The 12,898-nt window shown below is 38.0% G+C and overlaps 1 protein-coding gene across 1 annotated transcript; it reads left to right on the top strand.

Moving 5' to 3' along the window:
* The first annotated feature begins 1,362 nt into the window (after positions 1 to 1,362).
* On the top strand, positions 1,363 to 10,328 carry gja10a (gap junction protein alpha 10 a). The gene is made up of 3 exons (XM_042500835.2): positions 1,363 to 1,544; positions 6,205 to 7,680; positions 9,612 to 10,328. The coding sequence occupies exons 2-3, from the start codon at positions 6,244 to 6,246 to the stop codon at positions 9,648 to 9,650; spliced, it is 1,476 nt and encodes a 491-aa protein (XP_042356769.1). The 5' UTR covers positions 1,363 to 1,544; positions 6,205 to 6,243; the 3' UTR covers positions 9,651 to 10,328.
* The last annotated feature ends 2,570 nt before the right edge of the window (positions 10,329 to 12,898 follow it).

The following is a 12,898-nucleotide window of genomic DNA, read 5'->3' as shown; positions in this document are numbered from 1 at the left end:
CTGATGAACACACAGAAGTACAAAATGTTAGTTATTTTAAGTCAGTTTAGGGTACTTATATTTTGGTTGTTTGGTTGTTGTTTTGACTATAAAACATTTTAACAATGTATTTAAAATGTTTCATTCAAGAAGATTTCCATATGACAGTCTCCAACCATGTTCTATAAAGCTGCAGTTTAAGCTGAATAAGCAATAAGTACATATGTCAAGTAATTTTTGTCAAACAGTTGTGGCTTTACCATGCACAATTGGAACACGCAGCCCTCATTCGGTGTTTATGTGTAATGGATTTAAGCAGTCATTCTCTTTTAGCTCTGCTTATTACAGAAATAAAAAAAAAATCACCTTTAGGTCTTTAGGGGCTCAGTACTAAACCAAAACAAGAACTATAAGATGCTAAGTTTGTCTACAATCAGCAAAGCTTTTTTAGTTAATGTCACAAATTTACAACTGACCAAATGTCTCCCCTGAGATATGCAGTTGAGTAATCGCTAGGAAAGTGTTAATGCAGAACATTACGATCTTACTGTGAAGTTGACCTTTGACCTTTTGGATATAAAATGCCATCACTTCATCATTATATCCCGTAAGAAAATTTGTGTTACATTTTGTCATGGTTTGCACACGAATTCTTGTGTTACAGCAAAAAACTCAAAGTGGAGGTTTGTGCCAAATTCAAAGATATTACCTCAAGGTGATCTATTTACCACAGTCCATTCAGTTGATTGTTTAGTCATTAAGATTTTCATTGAATCTAAGTGGACGTTTGTGCCAAATTTGGAAAAATCCTCATGTTCACGAGAATGGGATGGACAGACGGAGGGACAACCCAAAAACTAATGCCTCTGGCCATGGTGCAAGCGCCGTAATAATAACAAAAGTGCTTTCCAAGCCCTATTGTGGGCATCATATGGGTTTTTTTTTTTACTGTGGAAAAAAAAATTTACTTGAAGACTTTGTTGGATTAAATTGAGAAGTGCTAGAAAGTCATAACCCCCACATTCCAAATTAAAAGTAGTGTGCAATATAGCAGATAGCGCATGATGCATCAGACCACACTAACCACATTATCTCGATGCTGAGGCCTCCCTGTTGGCTCAGTTACATCTTTATGTTGAGGGCAGCAGAAGCGAGGCCTATGTGAAACGACCAGTCACAAACAAATATCACCTCTCTTTGTCAGAGAGGCTGATATTGATGGCACTGGTTAGAGTTGGCACTGCTGGCGTGGGAGAAGGGAGGGGGGTGCTAGGTGGGGGGCATTGTCCCGTCGGGAGGCGATCGATGCTCACATCCTGTGAACCCTACATGTAACACGGGAGAGCACTCCAAACACACAGGCAGCCACAGCACACACATCCACAGACAGAGACAAAGGAAGAGAAGAACCTAGCAGAGGGATGTGGACTGGAGTCCAGGACCAGCACAAGAGGATCACCAGACACCTCCATGGGGTAGCCAGACCAAGATAGTCACTTCCTGGGACGCTTATATACACACAATGAAGTGCATCAAGATGCAAAGAGGGAAGCCAAACCAGTGATGTAAGTGCTGCTGAAATGGTTGATACGTTGAATTTGCTGTAAAGTCAAGTTTTTAGGTGTGCACCACATTGTTCCAGGAATGCTTTGTGCAAAAAAGGTCTCTCTGATCTAACTCTGAAAGCCATACATTTATTTATATTTACTATAAAAAGGTCAAGATGAAATAACAGAAAACCAGCTTCATGCATTTCGTTTGCATCATACTAAATCCTTAATAAAATATAATTTGCATGTTATTTTCACAGCACTGCACAGTTCCATGTGATTGTGTGCAGAAATGTCTCTGTATCAGCATGACTGCGTGGAGAATACACCCCAAAAATCAGGTGCTGGTCATGGCAAGGGCATATTTGACGAAGGAATGACGCACACTAAGTGCAAACAGTAGGGCTGTATCACCAACGTTTTGATCACATGTTGAAACATTGGGGCTGACGTTTCAAGCACACTTTATTCAAGGCCTTGAAAAGGACCAACTGGAGTTCAAATGTCAGTGATACAATAAAATTACCGTAGTCATCGAATCGTCTACTTTTTAAACAAGTGTCTAGTATATTGCTCAAACAGTTGTGATTATACCATCCAGAGACGAATTCCAGAGCAACATAGTCGGCAACAAATGTTGGCTTTGTACGTTTTTGCACAACATGGATATATTACAGTTGTACGTTATTACATAATGGATATGTTGAAAGTTTACTTTTTCACAGCACTGTGGTTGTAATGTGGTAAGGAAAAGATCGTGTTTTGGCTTAAAAATACCCAGTGTTTGGAACACAATAACCCACTGGAAAATTAGCAATGTATCGGTACAGATGAATTTCTTTTCACGCCACAATCCCACCAGGAAACGCGGTGATGTCTCTGTAAAAAACAAGTGCTCTCCGGGGCAGTATCCCCACCGAAGAAACAGCGTAAGGTCCCTATAATTCATCCATTCTTGTTGATAAAAAGCCACATCAAACACAATGTTTACTCTGTTTGTTGGTCTCAAATTGTGGTCTGCAGTTTGGCCCGCTTCTCTCCTGTGACACACCATCCACCAATGCCTCAACCTTCCGATGATAAAGTCAGCTCATACATTACGCCACTTTAGAAAAATTAATTTCATACATATAAAACATACAAATGTAATACATTTGTGATTTGCAGAAATGAACAATGCCAACACATTCTCTTGGTGACTGGGCTGATCATAGGCTGAATGAGTAGACAAATGCCGGAGCTCTTCAGTTTCCATAATGATTCACTGGGGTATAGAATAAGGCCTTAACACATATCACATGCTTTTAATTGAATATCTCAAATAAAAGTCAATAAAAGCCAGTAAAAAAACAAAAAGCCAATAAAAGCCAGACACTGACCTTCTGTATTCATTTTAAGGGTTGGATTTCCCTGTTATAGGCTGCGCATAAATACATAAAATGCACATACACTGTTGTAATGGGTGGTGGGAGGGTAACTTTTAAAACGTATTCCATAACAGATTAAATGCATGGCCTTGAATTTAATCTGTATTGATTTCCATTGGATTACTCAAACTGAGTAGTATATTCGGGATAATTTAATCTTTTGGAATACTTTAGAGATCATCTTGTTGAGCTCATTTGTCTTGGTCTCATAGTTCCATGCCAAAAACACACAACAGTGTTCTAGCTTTGCATCTTCTCTGCCACAGGAATATTATACGCCTCATATTAATTTCACATCATGATCTCACAGCAAGTGTCGCTTGCGGTCCACACTGAATGCACTAAATATGCACCTCTGTTCTCTTGTAAGGCTCTTGGAAACACACAACATAGGCTATCTGTCAGCTTTTCACTCGACTTGAGACAAAATCACTTGCTATCTTGCGATACAAGTTTAATAATGTGATATTTAATGGAAATGACAGACAACACAGCATGCAAGAAATTAATCATTTTAACTTTAACATGAGTTAACGTCAGAGCTGCCTTAACATTTATAGGACTGAATTTGAAAAGACAAGCTGAGGTAATTTTGTAATGATCCACTTTATTTTTTTTAATTTTGTTTTGTTAAGTGAGGAGGAATCATAGAGATAACTCCTTATTTCAGCCACAAGAATCAGCCATTTCTTTCACAGTGCGAAGCTTTCAGAGCGAGCAACAGCAATAAGAGCGCCCAACAAAAGTTCAGCCCAAATACGATACTTGCGGCCCGTTGGAACATAGGAATTGAAAACAATGCAACCAAAATGATACCAGCTCATGTTGCATACATTTAGGTAACTGTGTTTGAGCAAATAATAAAAATAAACAAACAAAAACCATTTTAATCTAAATGTAATGAAATACAGTTACTCATATTTTGTATTTTAAATACATAACTTGCATTCTGTTACTCCCCAACCCAGGTTGTAATTAGGTTGCATCATAATGCCAGACCAGTTTGACTTCCGGACAATGGTATAAAAGGTTCCTACAAATACCTCAAAAGCTCATCTCTGATGCAACATTAGTCGAAAACTTGTAGACCCTCAGGTTGCTGATTAGTCCAGTATGCATCTCAATACATTATCTGTATGCTTTTGATTCTGCTGATATTACCTAATTTTATTTATGTAATTGAATGTGTCCTACTGACAAGTATTATGTGTATCACAGCCTGATATAGTGTATGTTCCTCCTCTGTGAGCTCCATTGTTGTTCTAAACACATCAATGAGCCATACTGTTGCACCCGCTGACATGTTCCTTCATTTCCATGAACATACCCATGTTTATTGATTCAATTCCATTCCACATACCACAGCTTCAAATGTGGATTAATCTGCTGCTGAAAATAGTTCCCATCAGTTTCCTCCTGTCTGAGTAAGGTTTGCTTAAAACTACAGTGGCCAGCTGTTATTTTAAATGACTAAGACTTTTAAGAAAATTGAACTATATATTTGTTAACTCTTAAAGATTTACGTCTTGAATACATGAGTAGGAACCCTGGGGTTGAGGCTGAGAGCCACAGAGCAGATAAGGTAGTCAAAAAGTATTGTGAGATGGACTAACACACTGTTGTTTTGGTCTTTTCATTGGATTTTAAAAAATATATACTAACACCAGCCTTATTATTAAAGGAATACTTGATTCGCAAAATTATCATGTACTCATTGCCTGTTACATTGAATTTGGGAAGACAACTTTGTTTTTCTCTCATGCCTCCACCATGAACGAAGAATCCAACAAAATGCAAGCGTTTTTCATGAATTAATATTAACTTGGACTGCAGTTAAGAAGAGTAACACTATATCAAAACATTAGTTTAAAGTCTCATAATCTTAAATATCAAGTCATATGCTCAGTACTTTCCAAAAACATGCATTTTCATCAAAATATTCTGATTTTACAAGCTCTGTACGTATACCTGCATTGGTATACGTAGGTATATGGGGTACACCCACTTTGTATCTGCAAGTTTACAGTTTACCCACCCATCAACCAAAAAGTAATTTGGAATATATGTGTACACTCATTTTCTCCTCGGCAACCTACCCATCTATCTAGTAGTATACCCGCTTCATCAACTACCACCTCATACATGTGTACTACAGGGTAGATGGGTAGTTTACAGAGGAAAGAGGGTATAGTCTTGTGTATATTCCATTGGCTTCTTGGCTGGGTGGGTATACTGTAGAAGTCCAGAAAAAAGTTGGGTTTACCTGGGTGTACCTACACATACCCTTCAGTAAACCGCTGTTGGTGAAAGTGTTTTATATTATAATGTTTTTGGTGAAAATGTGTGTGTTTGGGAAGTACTGAGAATATGACTGTATAAATGAGAATTGGAATATACCGCGTTTGTTGTGTGCGAGTTTGTGAGCAAAGTTTTAATATTGTTTTGCTATAACACCCCGTTTGTTTGAATTCATGAAGAATTTACCTTTTTTGGATTCTCTGGTTACTGTAGAGGTACTCCAGAAAAACAAGTTCTCTTCAGCAATTCAAGGTAACATGCAAAGACTAATTGATATATAAAAGGTTATTTTTCAAGTGAAGTAATCTTTTAAAAATGTAATTAAGGGTTACATCACAACATGGGTTGTACTGTCATAGATCTGGCCACCAATTGGTTATGACAACACTCTGCCTGGGTCTTGGAATGTCATGACAGAGCTGAAAAACTGGGCAACAAGCACAGGAAGTTTGATGTTTAAACTGAATGTAATAAATCTCCCAGGTTAGCAATCTATCAGGAATAGGAAATGAATATTAACCCAACGCAGACTATCTGCTGTAAACATCCAAAACAGCATACAACCCAACTGTCTTGTTAAACTCACAGTAGTTGTTACACTTGTTCTTTTTCCCTGTGCAGTGAGGTTATATTAGTAATGTAACTGCTGCAGCAACTACTGGTTATTCCTCTAAAAGAAGCAGAAGCTATTCTGGCTAAACTATCGCCTTGTTTCCAATCTGTCTGATTGTCTGACTGCTTGTGTTTCTTGCCATGTTAGATTTATTTTGGTGAGAAAGCCTCAAAATGTAACACCCTCAATGAGTAGTTATTATAACCAATAGAGCTAATGGCCTGAGCTTCAAAAAAGAAAGCCTGTAAACTGTGGATTTCCTTAAGAATTCCTTAAGAAACATACCTAACATGTAGTTTTGTGAGACTAATGTGTTGTATGTGCTGCATCTCCATAGTTCGAGGACATGTGGCAGTGAAGTGGTGAGAAGCTGACCATGGGTGACTGGAACCTGCTGGGCAGCATCCTAGAAGAGGTCCACATTCATTCCACCATCGTGGGCAAGATCTGGCTTACCATACTCTTCATCTTCCGTATGCTGATCCTGGGTGCAGCCGCTGAGGACGTATGGGACGACGAACAGTCTGAGTTCGTCTGCAACACCGATCAGCCGGGCTGCAAGGCAGTCTGCTATGACCATGCTTTCCCCATCTCCCTCATTCGTTTCTGGGTCCTGCAGGTCATCTTTGTCTCTGCGCCCTCGCTGGTCTACATGGGCCATGCCCTCTACTGTATCCGAGCACTGGAGAAAGAGCGCCATCGCAAACGGGTCCAGCTCAAGGAGGAGATGGATGAAGGTGAGATGGCTCTGGACGAGCATAAGCGCTTAGAGAGGGAGCTGAGGAGGCTGGATGAGCAGAGGAAGGTGAAGAAGGCTCCTCTCAGAGGCTCTCTGTTGAGAACCTACATCATCCATATCCTAACACGCTCTGTGGTGGAGGTCTGCTTCATCCTGGGCCAGTATATTCTCTATGGTATCCAACTGGAGCCCCTCTATAAGTGTGAGAGGCTGCCTTGCCCAAATAGTGTAGACTGTTACATCTCCAGGCCCACAGAGAAGACCATCTTCATGATCTTCATGATCGTCATTGCCGGTGTGTCACTTTTTCTCAACATTCTGGAGATATCCCACCTGGGCATCAGGAAAATCAAACAGACACTATATGGAGAGAGGTACACGGAAGATGACAGTTTGATTTACAAGTCCAAGAAGAAGTCGTCCTTACCACATCTTTGTGTAATGAGCAATGTATCACCTCACAACGGGCCTTTGACTCAGACCTTCAAAGTGATTCCAGAGGCGGACATGAAGCCTCCTTATTACAACACTGGGCTCAAAGCCAACCAGACTGCAACAAGACATAACAGTTTGGCTCATCTGGGACACAGTCAGACCAGTTATATCTGTACCCAACCTAGGATGCCATCCAGGTCTGGCCAGGACTGTGAAATCCAAGCCTCTGAAACCCATGAAGGGCCAAAGGGCCACACAGCTTTGGTGGACCACCATCCAGCTTGGGATTCTGCTGAATCCAATGTGGACAGAAGTGCAATGGGCCATCATGAGGATTCACATGAGGAAGAACACCCTCAGCCCAGCCATTTGGAAGCTCTGCTATCCAGTACTACCTTAAGGCCCAGGGCTATCAGAGACCTGGACGAGGATGAGCGAAGGGAGTCATTAGGGAGCGAGGTCCTGTTCCCCCACCCGAGGAAGACCAGCTTCATGATCAGGCCACCGTCTGAGAGTTTGTCCTCCATCAGTGGCTCCACAAACCCTTCCTTACATACCTCAGAAGAGTCGGATGAGCTGGGCTCCCTGCAGGGAGACATGCCCATGATGCCGCCTGCTGGTGGCCGAAGAATGTCAATGGCAAGTAGAGAACACAGATAGGCTTCTGATTCACAGAGATGGTGCTATAGGGTCGCAACAAAGTCCCCCTTTTATGTTACGTTTAACAAGTGTGTCTGCTTTTAGTGTGACATATACAGTATGTGTCAGCAGCACTTTCTAAACAAAAACAAAGGCATGACATCTCAGTCAAAAACATTTTCCATTTATGTTATATGGCGGCTGATCTTGTTTAATGCTCAAAGGGTAAGGAGCTAATATCTTTGTTTTTTCCATTTGTGGACATTTACAGCCACCGTTCTTCTTTCTTTAAATTAGGCGATGTGCTAACAGCTGCTTTTTTTTAGAGATATTTTTTGGGCTTTTTCATTGCCTTTATTTGATAGGACAGATATAGCGTGAAAGGGGGAGAGAGAGAAGGGATGACATGCAGCAAAGGGCTGAAACCGGACTCGAACCTGCAGCCGCTGCAGGAAGGACACAGCCTTTGTACATGGGGCGCCTGCTCTACCAACAGAGCCACAAGGCACCCCTAACAGCTGCTTTTAAACCTCCTGCAGTGGGTTGCACACAAAAATCTTTATCAGTTACATGTACAAAACATGAAGCCTCATCAGAAGAGCAGTGGCAGGGCACTAGGGAGCGCTTTGTCCCAGCCAAATATATGAATATATATATTTATTTATTTTCTGAAAAGAGGAACGCTGCTTGCTTTTTTAAATGAGCTCCATATGTTAGTTTAGTTTCTAGAACAACAATAGTATCTTGACAACAGCATAAGCTAAGTAGCTAACATAATGCCATGTTAACAGAGGCTTGACTATACAGTTAACAAGCTTTAAAAACGAATTCTGATGACAGCAACATCTGGTGTTTTCTGGCTGCTCTGCTCCCCAAAAATGACTTCTATGTCTTTGTTGTGAGAGGAGACATAAGTTAAGCTAAGAAGTGGCAATGACATAATTGGTGCCCTTCTGAAAAGGTGGCTGCAAACAGTCTTTCATCATAGGAAACAATTGTAAAAAGATGAGAAAAAATCAAAATAAATGCCATGGGGACACTGGACATTAAGCATTTTGTCCACTAAGTCAACCAACAAATCTGACAAAAACACTTAAAAAAAACGTGTGATAGACAGTTATGCATGATGAAGACTCAAAGAGACAGCAGAAGAGATGAGGTGGGGTTTTGAAGAGAGAAAGAGAGAGAGAAAACGGTCATTTTGTTGATTGGGAGGAGCCCGATAGCGACAAACTGGCAGCTCCTGTCTGTTCAATGTCCTCAGTGAACGTAATACCTATTAAAAAAAAGTCAAATAAATAAGTTAAAAATCAAAAGAAAAATTAATTAACACATAAAAATATACCAATGATAAGATGTAATCTAAATCAAATATATGTTAAAACAGGCAATAGACACAAATTAACTGATGAATAATTATAAAAATGTTAAAATACACACATGTATTGTATTGATGTATTTTATCACTAATAAACATAAATATACTGTTAAAAACATGCTCTTACATTAATTATTTGTGCTCACTCACTTGTAATTTAAGCGCTCATATTATTGCACAATTCACAGAGCATATCTGTATTAATATTTACAATTTTTACAGTAAGGTATGCCAAAAAACACAATGCTATGTTATCTTCAGCATTGCTTTAACATGTAAAAAATGTTGACAAACAACTTAATGTAATTTCCTGATAATTAATTAATTTGCACCTATTGCTCTGACAAATGTGTTTTTTTCTTCTACATGACCTCTGCTGGCCTCCATAGATTTTGTAGTATTGCTACATGTTCTGCTCATCAGTAACAACGTTTAAAGTGTAATAACAAACAAACAAAAAAAAAGTTGCTTCATTAAATTCCATGTACACAATGTTTTTTTTCTGTTTTTTTTGTCCAACAGCAAGTCAAATGTGTCCTCTTGTCTTCCTCAGAGCATGTTTCTGGATATCTCCTCTATCATGAAGAAGTGAAGAGACGAGGCTTACATCATGGCCACAGGAGCTGTGTTCCACAAACTTTATCAGTGATCCACCCATCAACATTGATTTGGCCCCATGTGACTTGAGCCACATGGAGCCAAAAGCAGTGACGCAGTCAGCCATGATGAGGCAGTGGACTCAGTGCCAAAGCCCAGCATTTTCTGGTATTGAAGCACCTTAGAACGTCTCCATGTGGGTACTAACAAGGACAGATCTTTTTTTTTTTTTTTTTTAAATGTCTTGGCTGAATTTTGAAGATTGTGCAGAGACGACACAATGGATTATGAAGCAAACTCCTCAGAGGATCTGTTTGCTGGACTTTTAAGCTTCAAATACTTTTTATAAGTCCAAGACTTGATTAGAATTTGTGTATATAGTCATTTATATGTGGTCATCTCATGAGGGATTATGATACTTTATATTGTATTCAGATTAAATGCTTCTTAACAAAACAGCAATCATTTTGTCAGCGGATATTGAATCAGAACCCACCCACACTGACATCACGCTGTAAATTCTCATGCTTTTTGTTTTATTTCTCAAGAAAAGAAATGCCTAGACAAAATGCTGTTTTTCTTCATATCAAATAAACAGAACATGACATGTTGCACAATATTTACAAAAGAATCCAAACAGAACAAAGGTCATTTGAACATTCAAAGATAAAAAAGGAAATCAAAAATGCTCAATCTGCATTTAACAGTCATGTTGCAGGTACTCAAAAAAAAGAACACTTAAAAAATGGCTCACCAAAATCTACAATGAAGAAACCACTGTAAAAAGTTAGAAACAACGCCACAGAAACGGTCTACATGTCTATCATACAGTCCTTACCCATAAGAAGAGGTATGCTGAATTATCCAGGTAGATAAGTGCTTAGAGTCTGTTCGACTCAAGTCATCAACGCATTCTGTAAACAGATTGGAATAAATAAGTTCTTCCTTTAGTCGGCCACCATGTGCGGTAATTTCAAAGAAAAAAAGCATTTCATTTTAAAATACTTAAGGGAAAACTGCCCTGCTCACCACAGCTGTAGCGAGAACAGGTGCTGGGAAAGAGCTGCATTCAGAGATGGTGAAAAGCTGCAACATTTTATGATTAAAAGTAGTACTTTGATTTAACCCTTTCAAACCTGAATCTACATCACTTTTTTTGTGCTCAGACGCCTTTCACAAGTATTTTCATGTTCGGACCCAAAGCAAGTTAGTTAGTTTGATTTCTTCAAATACATATAAAACAAGGAAATGAACAATAAATGTCATACATATAGGGAGAAATTTGAATATTTACAAAATCATTAAAAATAAAATTGTGAAATATGGCCAAAAATCATATATATATATATATATATATATATATATATATCTTAGCATCATTTTATATTGAAAATCATTATAGTAGTAATAATAATGATCGTAATTATTTATTTATTGAATATTTTATTTAAAGTTATTTCCATGTCTGTCAATAAATGTATTAATAATTTTTTGGGTATTTCTTTTCAAGTTGCTCATTGCCTTCTTCCCATGTTTTTTCACAGAAATCAGCCCAATTTACTCAAAGATTTAAGTAATCGGATGCCATGTTAATATTTCAGCATACTCTGTAAACCAGCGGTTCTAAATATGTTTGGCATGGGTCCGCCAGTCCGCAGGTTTCTGTGTCTTTCAGTACTGTCGCAGATACTTGACACTTGCTTGTGTTCACTAATCTGTCACAGTGAATGTCACACAAGCTTTTACTGTCCACAAAGGCTTTTTAGTGGTGTGGAGACATAGCTGTAAGTGTAAACTGTTCTAAAAATCTGTGCTGCATTACCACACTATAAAAAAAGTCTATCATGAATGACCTAACTCGGGCCAGTTTCAAGTCTCCACATGTTAATTTTTGTACCATACTGAAATAAAGCCAAATCATCAGGCCCAATTCAAAAATCAAGAGTATGTACATATGTTTGGCAGAAAGAGAAAGGAGTGAGCTACAAATAAAAAAGAAACAAAAGAAGCTCCTGGCCAAAATATTTACTTTGAAATTTAATATCACCAATATTTCACCAACATATATATATTTGGTTTAATTTAAGTTATGCCGACCAAAATTTATTATTGATATTTAGTTGGTTTTTAGTTGTGTTGTAAACAATCCAAAATCTTCCAAATGTCTCATGCCAACATCATCTTGATGTAGAATACCGACATTCAGTCATAAGGTATACAGACAAAACCCAACATCTGTAAAATGTCATAATGTTAATGTAATGACAGATTCTACAGTCATTTCACCTTTAAAATATCATCAACCCAATTTTCATTTTAGCTTAAATATAACATCTGTCCAGCATAAAAATCCAACGTCTTTCTGACATCATTTTGACTTAATTAACATTAATTAGGTAATAAGTCATCATTTCAGTGTTGTCAGACTTCTGATTTGTTCCCAATTTTAACCTTTTTTCAAACTTAGAACATTTTCTTAAAATTTTAACAAATGACATATCTTCAGAGCTCTAACTATTTTGCTTTACAGGTTTTCAATACATGGGGAATATTATGCATGTCCATATTCTGCCTTCTCAGGGTTGGACTTCTGCTAAATGCAGACCAACCAGCTTAAAACATTCAATTTTTCCACATCTCTGAAGTGCAGCCTTTAATTTAACCCAAACCATGTGTTTTTGTTTCTGCAATTCCAGCATTTTAGCATGTGTTATGTGCTACAAAAAACATGTACGGTGCAAAAAAGTACCAAAAAGATGAATGTTTTGATATTAGTTTGGGACAATTTTTTTTGCACTGTGCTGTTTAGAACAGGTTTTTAAACTCAAATAAAGGATTTGATGCCTCATTTTGATGTCTACCTGCTTTCTCTAGCTTGCTTTAATGTTCTTTAACTCAATTACAGAGAAGCAACTGATTTAATACATCATTTCATCATTTCATCTTTCAAACAGTTGCTCCTCTATTATGGTTTATTCCTTGGTGACATCTACAAGAGCATATGGAGACCCACTGTGGCCAGTATTTAACTAATAACCAAGCAGTTACGTAACAAATAATCCTATGAATAAATACACACAAATATTATAAAGTAGCCATTAAACTGTGAAACTTTTAAAACTTGCATGGTTCAAATGAAATGTTATTTCTTTTCTCGGTAACAATTTATTATTATTGTATTCCAGCAGTTTTAAATTTCAAATATTTTTATTTTCATTTCACGCAATGTATTTTAAAAAGTGA

This window comes from Plectropomus leopardus, chromosome 14, assembly GCF_026936395.1.
Source record: "Plectropomus leopardus strain MGB_pleo_1.0 chromosome 14, ASM2693639v1, whole genome shotgun sequence".
Classification (NCBI taxonomy): Eukaryota; Metazoa; Chordata; class Actinopteri; order Perciformes; family Serranidae; genus Plectropomus; species Plectropomus leopardus.
This window is presented reverse-complemented; position numbering and strand designations above follow the sequence as displayed.